Source organism: Stenella coeruleoalba (assembly GCF_951394435.1).
Source record: "Stenella coeruleoalba genome assembly, chromosome: 4".
NCBI classification, from domain to species: domain Eukaryota; kingdom Metazoa; phylum Chordata; class Mammalia; order Artiodactyla; family Delphinidae; genus Stenella; species Stenella coeruleoalba.
The window spans coordinates 102699301-102716727 of record NC_137149.1 but is presented as its reverse complement, the minus strand read 5'-3'; the positions used below and the strand labels follow the sequence as shown (position 1 = coordinate 102716727).

The window sequence follows — 17427 nt, the reverse complement described above, 5'->3', positions numbered from 1 at the left end:
GATAAGCCCTCTTTGTACTGGCACAAGATTTCTCTTAGAATTGTCAAGATTTTCAAGATTCTAGAATCAACTCATTTACCGAGGACTTTATTGTCCCAGGTACTTTGCTAGGAATTTCCACATGTATTTTTTATTTGAGCCTCTCAACAGCCCTTTAAGGTAGATGTTATCATCTTCAATTTCCAGATGATGAAACTGAGGCTCAGACAGCTTAATTAGCTTGCCTGGACCCATAGGGCTCATGAAAGGCAGAGCTGAAACACTAATTTCCTTCCTCCTAAGCCAGTATTTTTTCCACTGTTTCCATGTTTCCATGGTTACTATGGTTGTTTTTACTGGTTTGTTGCTTTTTATTGACTTAAATTTGTTCTATTGTACCAATGTAGATAGTTAGATAGGATATCCCTTATTTCTTTGATGTTTTCCAATGCCTACTACAGGGCTATGGAAAGAGGAAGTACTTGATGGATGGAAGCTGACCTTCATTTGATCAATTTATTTGCCAAAGTGCACAGATCTTTGCCTTTGAGACACTTTGCAGTTCTTTCTGGGAGAAATTTCACTAAGAGTCCCATTGATTGGCATGCGTGGGAGCAAATGTCTGGCACGTACAGGCAGTCCGCATGGCTGGTAATTAAGTCACCAACCAAAACCAGGTCAGCCAGTGCCTCAACAACATTCTGTCACCCTCCGAAACTCTGTGACCTGGCATCACAGAAATCTGCTGTGTATAGATCATCCAGAGTCCTTTGCAATTCTCCTCTCTGGTGACCCTGGGTACTTTTTTTATATAGGTATATGTATGTATATATACTCATTTCATCATATTAATTAAGAAGTTTAGTAGTCACTGCTATTTATAAAGCGATCGTGTAACGTCATTGGGGTGCCAGGCGCCATGCCAAGCCTAGTGTGAAGTGACCACTGTAGGCTTTCTGGGTCCACAGGTGTCTGAGTCCTGCAAGCTGTCGGTCACACCATGACTATGGAGAGGCCGGCCCTGGGCTGGAGCTGGCTAGTTAGCAGTTTTCTCTGGGTGTGGGCAGGTGTCTGTTGTGAATTAACACATGGAACAGCTAGTTAGTATTTCTTTACTGTTTCTCTTGACAATCCTTGTTTCTTGAAACTTTCTACACGTAAACGATGGAGAAATCCCTCCATATTACACCCCCTGGTGAAAAATTAACTTTGAAAACTTAGGCAATTAAGATTCTGAAAGGTAAGACAAGGAAGTCAGTGTAGGAGTGAAATCCTGGATATGAAGCTCACAGTGTTTTCCTCCTTCAGGGCAAGAGAAACCCTCCAGGGGTCAGATGAGAGGGATAATCTCCCATTCAGAGAAGCAGGACTTCTGGGTGCCGCAGGCTGAGAGCAGATGACAGCTACCTGCCTGACGGAGCACCAGAGTGGAGCAGGCAGAAGCATGGACTCTGGGACAGGACTGCCTGGGTTTGAGTCCCAGGTCTGCCACATATTAGCTGCATGATCTGGGAAAGTGATTTAGCCTCTTTGAGTTGTGCTTTGCTCATCCATAAACAGCAGTTAGAACAGTGCTTCCCTCACAAGGCTCTTCTGCGTATGAAATGAGTAAATACAGCCCTCCCTCCGAATCTGCGGGTTCTGCATCCGCAGAGTCAACCAACCGCGGATCCCAACTGGGGGATACCGAGGACCGACTGTAAACGCCATTTAATACAAGGGACTTGAGCATCTGCGGATCTTGGTGTCACCTGGGGTCCTGGAACCAATCCCCCTCAGATACCGAGGGATGACTCTCTCTATAAAGCTACAGACCAGCATCTGGCACTAAGTGCTGTGTTTAAGTTAAAAAAAGACAAAGAAAGGCAAAAACCCTCCTCTCTTTTCAATGCCATCAGCCCCACGTCTCTGACAATCTTCATGGAAAGAAGAGGCTTCTCTCTTACCACAATTATGCTTTACGCTTTAAACAACACTAACGTTTCTGAGAGGTAGTTTGGACAGAAATCTTAGTTAAAATATGAGACGTTCCGGTCACAATCCCCATTAGCCAATCTCTAGGGCTAGTTTCGGGTCACAAAAGTCCGACACATGCCAGTGCGGGGAGAAGGAGAAATGAGACATTGGAGTATATTCCACAGAAAAACTGACAGCACAGTTAGGAATACGATTCTACTTACAAATGTATATTTAAAGTGAGTTGATTTATTGAATCATTTCTCATTCTTCAGCTACGACCACACAACCAAAGCGAAGAGGCCACTTCTCTCGTTGCCCCAAACAGTACAAGCATTACTGCATTAAAGGGAGATGTCGCTTCGTGGTGGCCGAGCAGACGCCCTCCTGTGTGTAAGTGAAGCGCTGAGCCGACAAGCAAAGGGGTACAGACTGGTGCCGGTTTGGGGGGTGACAGGACTGGAAAGTCTGAGCTAATCCAGCCATCTGTTGGGATGCAGTTCCCCCTGGTCCTACCCCCTCCCCTCCCTGCGCCACTTGTTTAGGGGCCCCCGTTGGACAGTTACTTATGGAGAAACTGACGCACACTTTCCTGCTGAAATATGAGCATGCGAGAGTCCAGATCGCCTTCCAGGCAGGGCTGTGTCTTCTGCTGCCTTGCGCAAGCAAAACTGTTTCTGTCCAGTGTTAAGGATGCTTTCCAGCTCAAATAAACTCCCAGGGGTTTGTTGCACTCGAATGCAAACACAGTCTTCTGGCGTGTGTTAGGTGGTTCATGGTGAATGTAAATATGAAAGAATTTCTGCCAAATTACAAGCTACTTTTGCAGGTGTCAATTAAGTGCATGGAGATCAGTCCTATTTTTAGAGATTCACAAAGCCTGTTTAGTACCGCAGGGAACTGGGAGGAACGTTCTCTTTCCAACTCTTGGTAGATTGAGTCCAAGTTTAATTTTACTCAGGCACAAACAAATTTTTTGCATATCTTAAATATTTATTTTCTTCTAAAGATGTCTCTGTAAAGTGCTGTCTGAGACCCTACCTCGTAGAGGAGCAAGATGATTTCTTAAGTATATTTTTGACCTAAAGTCATAGAGCACTGATGTTCTTCGTGTAGTTGCCCCAGGAGTCTCTTTCTTTTTTTTTCACAAGTATCTCAGAACAGTGATTCCAAGCCCTGATATAGTGGAACATTGAAGAGTCATGGACTTCTTCAAAGTTTGATTATAATTAAATTTAATTAAAAAATCAATATACACAGATAATACTTAGAGGGGAATAAGAAAAAAGACTAACGTAAGGAAATAAGGAAAATGTGCTTGTGCATGTGTTGGGAAAGATAGAGCTGATTTTTGTTTTTTTATAAATGTATTTATTTATCTTTGGCTGCGTTGGGTCTTTGTTGCTACGTGCGGGCTTTGTCTAGCTGTGGCGAGCAGGGGCTACTCTTCGTTGTGGTGCGCGGACTTCTCACTGCCGTGGCCTCTCTTGTTGCAGAGCATGGGCTCTAGGCGCACAGGCTCAGTAGTTGTGGCTCAAAGGCTGTAGAGCACAGGCCCAGTAGTTGTGGTGCAGGGCTTAGTTGCTCCGCGGCATGTGGGATCTTCCCGGACCAGGAATCGAACCCGTGTCCCCCGCATTGGCAGGCAGATTCTTAACCACTGCACTACCAGGGAGGTCCAGGAGTTGATTTTTTTTTTTTAAATTCATTTAATTGCTCACTGACTTGGGAGAATATCATGAATTTTTAAACCAGTACATTTCTTTAACTGGTCCCTATGTCTGTAGATGTACTGTTCTTTAATATTGCTGCCTTCTAGAATGAAAACCACAGGGTGTAATCTACCTGCCTGAGATCAATACACAGCCTGTCCCCCTCTGTCAGAGGTTAAAACCCATTTTCTCCCTAGCTTCTCTGATGCTGGCTTGACTTTCTAGCTATGTCTCTCACCACATTCCCCAATGTTCTTCCATAATCCTACATTCCTTTGCATGGCTTATTAGACAAGCTCTTCTCATAGTCTGAAAGTTTATTCTTACTAACACTTTAAGATACAACTCAAACATCAGCTCCTCCTGGACCCCTGCGTTGATTTGAGTTCGATGTCCTTCCTCTGTGATTCAGTCACACTTCTGTGAAAGCTTTTTTCCCCTGGAGCATCACTGTTGATTTCTCTGGACATCCCTTCTGTGGCTGTGGGCTCCTAGAGGCCAGGGATGATGGCTTATTCATTTTCATATCCCAGTGCCAAGCACAGTGCCTAGAATTTACTAGGTGCGCAAGAAATGTCTGACGAATAAATGAACAAGTCCTTCTGTCATGGTTCATCTAGTGCTGTGCTAGATGTCAAATTCAAGACCTTAATCTGAACCAGGAACACCTTCTTAGTGGTGGAATGATACAAAAATCAAGGGGAGGAGGAAGAACACGCGAATCAGGACTCAGGTTTTGGAGTAAGACAGACCTAAGTCAAGATTTTGTTTCCGCCAGTTATAAGCAGCATTAACAATGGGTCAGTCACCTTTCCTGAATGTTTTTTTTTAAAAAATAAATTTATTTATTTAATTTACATTTATTTTTGGCCACATTGGGTCTTGGATCCTGCGTACGGGCTTTCTCTAGTTGCTGCGAGCAGGGGCTACGCTTTGTTGCAGTGTGCGGGCTTCTCATTGCGGTGGCTTCTCTTGTTGCCGAGCACGGGCTCTAGGCGCATGGGCTTCAGTGGTTGTGGCAGGAGGGGTCAGTAGTTGTGGCATGCAGGCTCTAGAGTGCAAGCTCTGTAGTTGTTGCGCACGGGCTTAGTTGGTCCACGGTATGTAGGATCTTCCCAGACCAGGGCTCGAACCCGTGTCCCCTGCATTGGCAGGCGGATTCTTAACCACTGCGCCACCAGGGAAGCCCCTGAGTGTTTTATCATCTATAAAAGAAGATATCATCTTCCTTTCAAGTGTTGAAAATTAAGCAAAATAATACATCAGGCAAAAGTACTTATTGTGATACCCAGCACAGAGTAAATGTCCCATAAATTGTACCATTCAAGTGAATGGGAAGTATACATCTTCAGCCTGACCTTTTAGGTGACTTGGTGTAGCACAGATCAAGCAAAGCTGTCTTGTAATTGGTGATTACGCTATCTTGGGAAACCATAAATATCTCCTTTTGCTTGGGATCATAGGAGTTTGTGGACTCCTGTCTTTACATAAAAAACCAAAGTGTGTTTCAAATAACTCAAGTGCCTTCTTAGTCTTCTCAGTATTTTTGTGGAATGGAGATGGTTTGTTTCCAGGTACATAACTTTGATTTACTTACATGGCACAATTCATTTAGGTAGTGTTACATGTGGGTGGGTGCATGTACTGGGGAGCCAGACTTCCTGTATTTGAATCCAACCCCACTCACTTATTTTCTCTTTACTTCCGTTTCTCCACCTGTCAAATGCGGTTCATAATAGCACCTACTTCAAAGGTTGTTATAAGGATCAATTGAGTTAATACTTATACATCTATTAGAACAGTGTCTGGTGATTATTTCTAAATAGCGATCCCAAATCCTGATTTTTCAGAGTCCTCAAGGGTCATAGCATCTTTAAATGTTATTTTTAATTTTAATTTATAAGATGTTTATTAAATAAAAACTCACTTATTCATTTGCTCAGCATTTATTAAACATCTACTAGCATCTTTCACCCTTTGCCTCTTCCTCTCCCATTGAAATGACCATCAGCTGATATGTTATTAATTTGATGAGCAGTGAAACAATGTGAGAGCCACTGCAACTGGCTGTGTAAGAGTCTGACCAGCTACATGGCTTCATTGGGTTATAACTTACAGGAAGGACTGCTTACTGAGAAATTCATTTAAAGCGTGGGTGAGCAACTGAACCCAGAACTTATAATTAGAAAAACATTCTAAAAGCAGCAAGTAATTGCTATGTACTTTATGGGCACAGTTATTTGTTTAAAAATGCTGTATTTGGTATATTTGTTAGAGAAACATTTCTGCTAATTGGAAGAGACTCTATTTGTAGATTTTAATTATAACCTTAAAAAAAAAAAACAACTCTAAAGACCTCCCTCCCACACATGCAATTAAAAGTGATTTTTCCCCCCAGTTCCAGTCCTATGTGCAAAAGATTTTTGATATTTCAAGATATTTCTAAGCTCTCTTCCTGTTATTTTGACCTTGCAATGAACAGCCTAGCTATCTTGCAGGAAGCAATTTTCCTTCATACATCCTGGGGTCATTTTGCAATAGATGGCGTTAGGTGTTTTTTCTCCTTTGCTTGCCTTGAGCCTCACCTTTCAATTGATGGTTGTGACTGAGCGAGGCTTTTTTTTTTAAGCATTGTATCAGCTACAATATTACCAGCCAGTAAGGGATCTCCTTACTTGAGAAATAAAGCTTTGTGGGAATTAACTGCCTTAGCTCTTATCGAACATAAACTGTCGAGTGGCCTGGCAATAGATCCTTTCATAAAAGAAACAAACAAACAAACACAACCAAAAATGAGGTTGCACAGGAATCTTTGTAAGAAGTAGAGCTTCATCTTTCTGAGATTTCAATAATTATGTATATGACCAGTGTCTCTTCGTGTTCTGAATGAGTCTGAGGAGAAGAAAAAGGGAGAATATTTGCTGGTGCAAAGGTGTTGATGTTACAACACATAATTTTGGTTTTAAAGTAGCCTCAGACAAACTTCTTAGTCGTCTTTTATGCATCTTACACAATTCAGAGAATACTATGAATGGTCCCTAAATCACTGAGCTGTAGTGGGTTGAGTGTTGCTTGGACAAATCTCCGCTTGGTCAAATGGCTCTGTATCTGCACCTTCAGAAGTGGGGCATATGCTAAGTTGAGGTGAATTCAGGACTGTGTTGACGGAGTTGGAAGAATGAGAGGGGGAATAGTGCCATTTGGAGAGTCTGTTGATTTCTGGTCACGGCACTTTACTTGGGCCATAGGAAAAAGGGGCATTTAGAGGAGAGTGGAGGGCATGGTGTACAGTTCTGAATATGTGGCCTCAGAGGGTCAGATAAAGCAACTGGAGAGGACGAGACCTATTGTATTTTGAGGGGATGCAGTTGGGAAGGTGGTGAAGGGAAGAGTGTTACCTAGCTGTTACTCCTGAACACAGTAGAACCAGAACGGATGCATGGAAGTTAAAAAGAGAGGCCAGGGGGCTAGGGGCTGGGGGGAGAGAAATCCTGTAGAATAACATTTATGGAGCTTTCTATGTGTTCCATGTTTGATCATATAAGACCATATACTTTAAAAATAATTTATAATAGGAGAATTTGGGCACACTGAAACGCTTTGTATTGTCCTATGATGAAATGGGAAATCCTGGGGCTTTTTGAATTCCCTGTTCTGGGGGTATTTAAACACTTGGGAGTGCTGTGTAGGGAATTTTATCACCCCCTTCCTTTCAAGACAGATTTTAGTAAATTGTTATCATCCCTGTTTATTGATATTAGGCAGATTATTAATGATGTTCAAGGGATGACAGGTTTTCAGCAAAGAATGAAATTTCTCATGAACACAGTGGTTTTACAACTTAACATTTTTTAAGGAACTATACCCTTTATTAATTCCAAGTAATGAATACAGTGATAGTTTCTTCAAGAAAGAAACAGTAAAGATTCTTAAAAGTCGTTCACTTTTGACCTTGTTGCCCTCTTCTTGTTTCACGTTTATAGCTGTGATGAAGGCTACGCTGGGGCGAGATGCGAGAGAGTTGACTTGTTTTACCTAAGAGGAGATAGAGGGCAGATTTTGGTGATTTGTTTGATAGCAGTTATGGTAATTTTTATCATTTTGGTGGTCGGCATCTGCACATGCTGTCAGTAAGTACTTTTAAATTTAATTTTAAGGGAATCTGAAAACTTCTATCTTTCCTATCTTCTTTCCTTCCTTCCCTCCTTCCTACCTTTTCTCTTTCCTTTTTGCTTTGATTTAAATCACTTTTCACAGTTTGCCATCATTTATTTAGAAGCATTTATAATAAACACAGGACATATACTTTTTGTCATTTTCTGAGCATAATTATTGTAATTTAAAATAAAATTTGTATAAATCTCCTAATTAAAAAGAAAAGGAGGTGGGCAAAATGAATGAAGGTGACCTAAATATACAGACTCCTAGTTGTAAGATAAATAGGCCATGGGGATGTAATGTACTAATGGTGACTATAGTTAATAGTACAGTATTGTATATTTGAGAGTTGCTTAGAGAGGAGATCTTAAAATTCTCATCACAAGAAAGGAAACTTTTGTAACTATGTGTGGTGATGGATGTTAACTAAACTTACTGTGGTGATCGTTTTGTAATATAAACAAATATCAAGTCATACCTGAAATGAATACAATGCTATATATCAGTTATATCTCAATTTAAGTCAATTATTTAGTCCTAAAGTCCATCATATTTTATGTGGGTTTATTAATAGGCCAAACAATACTTTTATTTTCTTAAACTGTACCACGACACAACAACACAAAGATGGAAACAAACAACAATATTTTTTTCTTGGTCACATTAAAATAATGAAGTTTATTTATGAAAGATGACTGCACTGTTCCTCCTGTCTTTACTTTTCATTATTTACCTCATCTTTGGTAATTAAGAAAAACTTTGTTTTTTCTCTGAGACAGAATGGCTTGGTATAATTCTTAAGTTAGTTTTGGAAACTCATCAAATTTTTTATCAGGCCAGGACTCCCACATAGCATGCTAAAAAGGCATTTTCTAAAATGCTACCTTCTTGTCTAGAGAAGCCTCCTAAATTGTTACATTTACCCTGGGGCTGTGGTATTTATTAGAGGAGGGTGTTGCCTGATTCCTTTCTTTACAACATTCTGGGTAGAAAGGCATTAGCATAGCTATGGGCAGTCTAGAGTGATTTTTGTCCCAGCTCTGTCATTAGACATCTTTGAGACCTTGGACAAGTTTCTTAACCTCTTTAAACTCTGATTTTATTTTCTGTAAGACAGAGGATTAAACCAAATAATCTGTAGGATTCCTCCTAGGTATAAAATTGGAAGGTATTTTTCAAGATTTTACCTACTTGATGGCAAAAAGGAGTTTTTATAAGGCCAAGTTTGGGGCAGAGCTGGGAAATGTCCTATTTTATTACATTAATTTTACTTTAAGAAAACTGGACTGCAGCCCAGAATATCTAACACACTTCTTAATTAGTATATCTAGAAACTTAATTAACATATCCAGAGGCTACCCTCACTCTCTTGGTTTCCTTATGTCTGTTTCCATTTTGTACTATTTCTTATTTACACATTAAATAATACTTATCAGTCTATTTTGTAAAATGGCTTGGCCTGAAAACGTTTCTTGTGCTCACCAAGATCTATCAACAATTAGGTACCATATTCTTCCTATGTATCTATAACTACACCCTATCCACACTGATGCTATTGTAGCTATCATGTGAGCCTAGAGAAAGGGATGGATAAAGAGAGAACCTAAATTTTATTTTTTTAAAAAAGGAACCTATACATTTTTAACAGTCTAGAAATAAGATCATGGGCTCTCTTGATTAATTTTGTGATTGCATTAACTAATAGGACCACACTAATTTCTAACACTTTGTTTTCCAAGTCCTCTTCGGAAACATCGAGAAAGAATAAAGAAGGAAGAAGAAATGGAAACTCTAGGTAAAGATATAACTCCTATAAATGATGACATTCAAGAGACTAGTATTGCTTAATGGTAAGTGTGATAAACTTGGTAGATGGGGAACACGTGACATTTACCTGGTGAAGTAGGGCTTAACTGCATCAAGTAAATCATTGTTTGGGATTTGATTATGTTTAAAAACATCTAAAAATAAATTGACTTTTTTTTTTTCATAGAATCTGAAGCCAAATAAAAGACTTTCTCATATCTTCCTTTTGGATGTCACTCTACCACAGAGATAGAATGTGGACTTTTATATACTTTTTCTAATGTACTGAGATCAGTCTGCTTTCTAGTTCTGCATGGCTGTGGTCGTTATTTTATATTCTTATAAAATATTATAAGATACTTGATATATTTTTCCAATATATCACAAGAGAGAAGAATTTTAGTTTAGACATCTCACACTGAAAGGAAATAACAAAAGCAATATTTTAATAACTGCATTTATTGAGCATTTACCACATGCCAAGCACTGTTCTAAGCTCTTTTAAATATTCTATCATTTGGGATTTCAGCAGGAATCACAAATCCTCTCGGATGATCCAAAAAAAGACATTTCGATGAAGGGGCTGGGAGTGCAGGGGTGAGGGTACCCATAGGAACGCTGAGGCTCCCAGAGTCTAGCAATTGCAGGAGGCTGTAATGCTGGGGAAGAGGTACCTTGGCCTTGAGACTCTGGCTGTGCTGGAAGACCCCACCAGGCAGGAGCTGTAGCTGTGGATGGAAATAGCCACAGCCGGCACCTAAACAATGAAGGAGGCAGGAAGTGGAGAAAAATGCCCCCAAACCTTCTCTCCTCTTGCCTTCAGATCTTTGGCAGGTGCCTCCCACTAGCCAAACTCAATGAGAATCCAGAGGAAAAGGGAGCCCTTGTGATGCAATCTGTCAGCCCCACCCCGGAGCGCGGAGCAGCAGCACAGAGGAAGACTCAAGGGGGCAGACGGAGCATAACTAGCTCAGTCAGACGGGGTAGTTTTGTCTGTAAGGCATCAAGCACAACCAAACTGGTTTAAAATAAAGGAAGTGTATTGGCTCACACGCACTGGCAGTCCAGAGGGAAGGTAGCATTCACACTTGCTTGTACCAGAGTTCCCATGCAGAGAACAATTATTTCTGTCCTTCTGTTCACCAGTTGAAGAGTTGGCTTCATCTTTGGCTAACTCCTCTTAGGTCATAGGAGAGGCCGGTAGCAATCAAGGCCACATACTTTCTTGTTCCCATCCAGCAAGCGAGAAAGATGACTTTCTATAGCTCGCCCCACAGTGCAAAGAATCTCCTTTCCCAGGAACGCCCAGCAGAGTAATAGGGTATAGTAAATGCTTACCAAGAAATTATAATATTCTCCTAACTTATTACCAGAATGACACGAATGAATTGAAAACAAAAATGCTGGCTCTAGATATTTTTTGTAATTACATAGTACATTTCTTTTCAATGGCTTGCTCTTTTTTTCCTTTTTCCTGCAGTCTATGAAGGTACCTCCAGGCTGGTGGCAAGCTACAAAATACCTTACTCATTTGAAAATGGACAGACTGTGTCTCAGGAAAACAGCTAGCAAAATGAATTTTAAATAATGTATTTACTTTTTGTTTGTAATGTTAATTTGTGTTGTTTACTGTTGTTTTTATAATAATAATAATAAGTAATTTTATTATTATATAGTATTTGGGAAAAGCACCCAGTTAAGAAGGGAAATTTTAATAAACTTCCACTTAAGTTTTGTCACCGGGATTACTAGTCAAACAAAAAAGAAGAGTAGGAAGGAGTTTAGATCCGAGGAATTGAATTAATAATAAAGCTACTATTTATCCCAAACTTACTATGTGCTAAGAGTTTGAAATACATTATTTCCTTAATTCTTTTAAGGATCTATGATCCTCATTTCTCATGTATAGAAACAAGCCCTAAGAAGTTAAATAATCTAACCCAGTTTTACAGAGTTAGGAATAGGTAGAGCTGAAACTGGAACCAAGATCTACCCAAGTTCAAAGTTTGTGCTCTTAACCATCATTGTTTTTTCATTGGAGTTGTTGCAACCTAACTCACAATATAACCCAAGACTTCACCCTAAACTGTGTTTTGCCATGTCTCTGAGACACTGGTGCATTTTCCTGCAGAAACTCAGAATGCAGAGTCCTGGATATACGTTATTGTTACCATCATGCTTTCCGTAGTCTTGACTTTCATTATGCTTCTTTGCTCCTTTATAAATTCTCAGTGATATGCACACATTCTTACATTTCTAAAGCAAACAGATTTGCCCCATAGCTAGGGTAATGAGCAGAGATGGGAAGTAAATGCCTGAAGTCTTTAAGCCCCAGGTAAGTGTCTATGCTTGCTAAAGGATAGATAATAGCACTGGAAGAGGCTACGTATCCCGGGGTAAATGGTCAGTGACAGTACAGCAGAGCCCAAGCAGACACTGGCTGTGACCACACCCTCATTTGTTCTTCTAAGCAAACAGTACCCGTGATTGCTCTCAGGTGAATTTTGGTGCAATCAAATTATGACCATAGTCATCTATTACTTGGGATCATCTTGCCAAATGCTCCTTCAACTCCAGATTACGGTTAATAAAGATTCTTTTTAAACCTGAAACAGCAGAATGCACATTGAGCCAATATTCCATAGAATATGGAATTTCCTACATTTTTATAAAAAATGATGAGATGTCCTCAAATGGCTACACTTTGGCTGTTGTGCCTGTCAGAAAAGCAGCTTTTCCAGAATCTTTGTAAATTTTACTTTGCAGTGTAGGCTCCACACCCAAAGTGAATCAGAGAATTCAGAGAAAAGGTGAAGTTGTCTATTACCTTTTATCACGTGTCATGTTTCAAGTGAGACTGAGGCTGTGCTTATGTAGAACACAGAAATAGCTCAAATATCCATGAGAGCTAACTGAGACAACTGATCATTTTCTAAATCCATTTTTTCTCCTGAGAGTGACCACTCTTGAAATAGGATCAGTTTCAACCAATCCATGTCGTATACACTTTATTTTCAAAAGCCTCCTCTGAGCTCCGTCACGCTCTTTCTCTTTCTCAGTCTTCGCTGATAGTAAGAGTGCTTGAAACAAACAGAGGTTGGTTGACCAGTGGATTCTCTCAAGACAATTCAAGCTTGGGAATTTTCTTTTGATGCTAAAATATTAATGGTGTCTCTTGAAATTTGGTAGATCAAACTACCAAGAAAGTACTTCAGAGATTTTCGTATCTTTTCAAAATGTATTTTGTAATTGTTTTGCCTATGTTAAATGACCTTGTTTATGTAAACTGTCAGTTTTATCATGTAATAAAATAAATTTATTTTTAAAACAAAGCAAATGTGTTCACTTAGGAATTTTCTATTGTTACCATGAATTATTAATAGAAATAAATTTGAACATTATTGCCTTAAAAAACCTTATATATTATAGCAACTATCATTAATACGTTTGAAATAGTCTACTCTGACCACGTGTTTTCCTTCGAAACTAAAGAATTTGGAGGTGTGGTAGACACCTATGAGATTGTCTGCCCAACAGCCTGGCCATATTTTTTAACCTCAGCTCCCACCTCCAGCTGCGTTTGGTTGGTCTAAGGCGGGCACTTGATGAAATTGGGCCAATTGGAGTCATTCCCAGGGAAACTGGGAACTCGAAATAAAGTTACTCTTCTTTGGGTTCGTGGGGTATACAGACGTGCATTTTGACACTTTTGGCAGTCATATTTTGCTCCGTGTGGACCAGAAAAGCAAAAGAAGCTGGTGAGAGAAGAACAGAGGTGAGAGGTGAGTTTCCCGATAGTCTGAGTTCGTATCCCGTGCATTCTCAAAGTTTAGATTCATTCCATTCCCGTGTGCAGCCTCCACGAGACCTGCTGGTATCTTTATGATAAATTCCTCATTTGACTTAAGCTAATTCTATTTGGATTTCTGTAACCTGGAACCAAGATCCTGACCAACTCTGGTGCATCATGAGGTTGTGGACAACAGTTGCTTAAAGCAGAAATGACATCCTTTATGAAACATTATGTTAAAATCCCAGAGAGGAGGGTGACTTAGCCAGCTTAGAAGGAATCAGGAAAGGCTCCTGAAGGAAATTACATCCGATGACTGGCTCTGAGAAATAAAGGTCTCTGCCCAAATCCTGGGTAAAGCCAGGTATTTCTCGGATCCTCGTCAAATTCTACAGAATTTCTTGGAAAGCTCTAGCAGTGGAGGGGCTAGTGGGTGTTGCTACAAGGGAATGTGAGAAGGGATGGAACCAAGGCTTCGTACCTTGTTCCAGAATGTCCTGTGCATGACAGGGTAAAATATTTGGGCATGTGAGGTGAGATGTTCCCGTTTCCAATACTGTTATATTATTAAGCGATGGGCTGAGATGGAGGAGAGATTTTATTTTCTTTCCTGAAGTGATTATTTGGGCTTCTACATTTTCCACTCTGCATTATTGCCCATGGACTTGGCAGGTTACATAGAGAGTAGAGTAAATTGTTCTGGGTCAAATAACTTGCTATTTGGATAAGGCCCTGGTTTGTGCAAAATTCTGTGAAGGAAGTCCAGGACATATTTCAGCGCTCATGGTTTTAAGACCAAACTGTGGCCTTAATGAGACCTTCGTTTTAGTATATTTTGCAATACTATATTATGAGAGCCTAAATATATTGGGGCATTGCTGTCATCCATTCACTCAAAAATATTTATTAAGTACCTACTAAGTGCCAAGTACCTCAGTTCTGGGACCTCATCAGTGGACAAATAGTGACCTCATGGTCACCAGCTTACGTTGTAGTGGATATACTCTTTCATAGCACTGAATTTAAAGCAAGGCTTATCCAAGAATTCATGTTACCCAGAGGACATTGTCATTAGACTTTCAACCTATACCACTGTCTTGCAGCATGAAACTCAAGATGAGCATTCACAGAACTCAGTATATGGTAGGAAGAGCAGATTTCTTTTGACCACCAAATAATTTACATATTTTAATAATGACTGTCAGCAAAAAAGAGTATAACTATGTTTCTTTGGTGTAGGAATCTTGGTTTATACATTTTTTTGTTGTGGTTGATGAATATGAGTGCTATATTTGGGCATCTGTTCTTCTTCAAATAATTTTCTATGCTTCAAGGCATTTTTCTCTGCAAAGAAAACCTGTTCCCATGTGATCAACTTTGGCAGCTGAGTGTTGATGCCGGAACATAACATGCGAATAGTCTATTCTTGTCTGTCTGTTAGTGTTACTGGACCCTGAGAATGTGTATCTTATAATAACATCTAGTTGACACTTCTGTAAGCTCACTCGTTCTCAGGACCTGTCAGCTATTGGTGTCTGAAATTCTACATTAGGAAACTAAATAAACGATACAACTCCAAAAACTGTATCAGCAATGAATTCCAAGAGATAAATTATGTTTATGCTATTGGAAATTTCAGAATGTGGATACCTAGGAAACTTTAAGCAACAATTACATTCAGTACTTGTATTATAGAAGAAATGTTAGCCAAACATATTTTTAAAGACTTTTTCCTCCATTTTTTTCTTATACTTACTCAGGTTTAAGTTACCAGAAAAAAAGCACAACAGAGGTACTTCAGTAGGTGTTTTCCTTTATCTCTTTCTTCAGCTTATTTAAAAGAAGTCAAGGAAACAGAATTCTTCACAAACACGGAACTCAGTGTTGCTTGCTACAGAAAGTGTAATTATTCTTGTGAGGTGTGTGCAGAATAATAAAATATTTTGAAGCTCTGTGATCCAAGCTGGATGACGATTTGTCATATGCTGGATTTTAGTAAGAACTCTTCTACGTGGAAGCCCAGGGAGGTTCCGTTTCCCTGATGGAACTCAGAATGAGGCGTCAGGGCAGTGGCAACCCTCAAAAACGTCAACTTTCTTTGGCTTTAATTATTAATATTATAATTATTACTATTAATTGAATTGAATTATTCATATTATTTCACAGAGAGCTAATGTCAGGACAGGGATACCCGAGTGTTTTATTTTCCCTTCACCTGAAAGCAGACTTTGAGATGAGCACATGGGAACAGCTATTTATTTGGGAAACAGTTCCAGGATATACAAGTAACAGCAAGAGGGGAAAATGAGGCAGAGAAGCATGAGAAGCTCCAGAAGGGCATGTTAGTGAGAGAATTACTGCTGTGGACAGTGGGATTAATCCCACTTGGATCCGCTGAGGAACCATGTGGAATGCCCCTCAGAAGTGTCCCACCAAGCCTTGTGTCAAGATGGACTTTCTATTTACAGACATCTGCCCCTCATTGGTTGAGGGTTAAATGCCCTATACATTTGGGTTGTCCTACTCACAGGTAGAGAAATCCTCTGCTATGTTGGAGAAAGCCTCTGGACAGAGAAACAGAATTGGAGGCAAGTGATGTGGGAAAGTAGTGTTTCTAGATCTGTGGAGCTGACGTCCAGGTGGTGGTGGTGGCTTTGGCACCTGGCTTCCTGCAAGCCTGCCAGTCTCTCTCTTCCGCTTCACTGTAGTGACAGGGGTAGAAGGCAGGGTGCAGAAGGATGAGAGAGATGGAGAGAGGAGACAAGACACCCTCGGAGTATGAAGGCAAGCAGTGGAAATGGCTAGAATTTAGCCAGGGTCCTCTGAGACTATCCCCACACCACACTTGTGTTTATTCCCTTCCTCCTTCCCTCACATCCTCCTCTCATCTACTCTCTCTTTTCCTCTCTCTCCCCTTCTTCCTCCTTCTCCGCTTCTTCTTATAATCGATTTTAATTTCACTCATCTTTCAGATAATGCCTACCACAAAGTTTAAGAAATTAACTGTTATTTTTAAAGACTAAGAGTTCCCACAAAATAAAAATATTCTTCTAAATGACCTCCCTCTAGACTGTTTCCCCCCCAAATTGAGCAAAAGCAATCACCTGTCTTCAGCAAATACACACAGAATTGCCCAATAAATATAGGTTGCCATGGAAACCAAACCAAAAGAGAATAGAGAGATAAGGTTGAATATTAAGGATTTGTTTGGCCTCAGTGCCATTGTTTTTCAAAAAACAAAATTCTTTGGTCTATGAAAGTGTGAACCATTGTTGCCTTTCAGAGATATACCAGGTGAATCCTAAAGCCATCCCTAAACCTTTAGTTTCTGTGCAGTTTAGTGCTTTTTCACCAGCCCTTCCTCTACCTCCTTTTTCCCCTTCCCAGGAGCTCATAAAAGAGCGATTGCAAATGACCTCTGGTGGCAGCATGCGTTGGTGGTAGTGGTGTGGTGGACAGGAAAAGGGATTTGGAGTCAGATAGACCTGGGTGTGCATCTCAGCTTTGTGGTGATATTTTCCCATCAGCATTTTGACACTGGAGGCTCTAATTACCTAGGGTATCTTGACACTTTATTCTGTAAGTTGAAATGCTCTCATTTTGTTTTTAAAAGAAGATGAAGAGTGCTTCAAGGACCAGTGCATTTTTCTCTGTACATCTTATCGTTCATATTCAAATCTGAGACTCCTTTCCTGTTAATGAGCATAATTTGTTTAGTGCTATGGTTAAAATATTCTGACGCAAGTCATTCAGAGTGACGAGAATTCCTACCTATTTCTCCACAGCTCAGAAACTTCTCAGGAAATTCATCTTCACTGAAAAGACCAAGGGATAATATTATCAATGGTAATATTACTATGTCAAGTAGCCAAGGGCTGTTTCTTGAGGTTCCATGAAGGCAATTTTCATTGGAGCTTAGGGAAGCATCATGCGGTGAGGCTGGAACCAGAAATTGCATATTTGAGTTTCAGACCATGGAATTTGTTAGCTAAATGAACTCGGGCAGGTACTTATGCTTTTCTAGTC

General features: G+C 40.0%; 1 protein-coding gene across 1 annotated transcript in view; it reads left to right on the top strand.

Annotated features, from left to right (window-relative positions):
- The window catches only part of BTC (betacellulin), a 39296-nt gene extending 27996 nt beyond the window's left edge, over positions 1-11300 (top strand). The window contains exons 3-6 of the mRNA XM_079919569.1: positions 2211-2328; positions 7631-7777; positions 9545-9655; positions 11092-11300. Coding sequence (XP_079775695.1) covers positions 2211-2328; positions 7631-7777; positions 9545-9653 — 374 coding nt within the window. The 3' untranslated portion in view covers positions 9654-9655; positions 11092-11300. The remainder of the gene's footprint in view (positions 1-2210; positions 2329-7630; positions 7778-9544; positions 9656-11091) is intronic.
- Positions 11301-17427: the final 6127 nt, after the last annotated feature.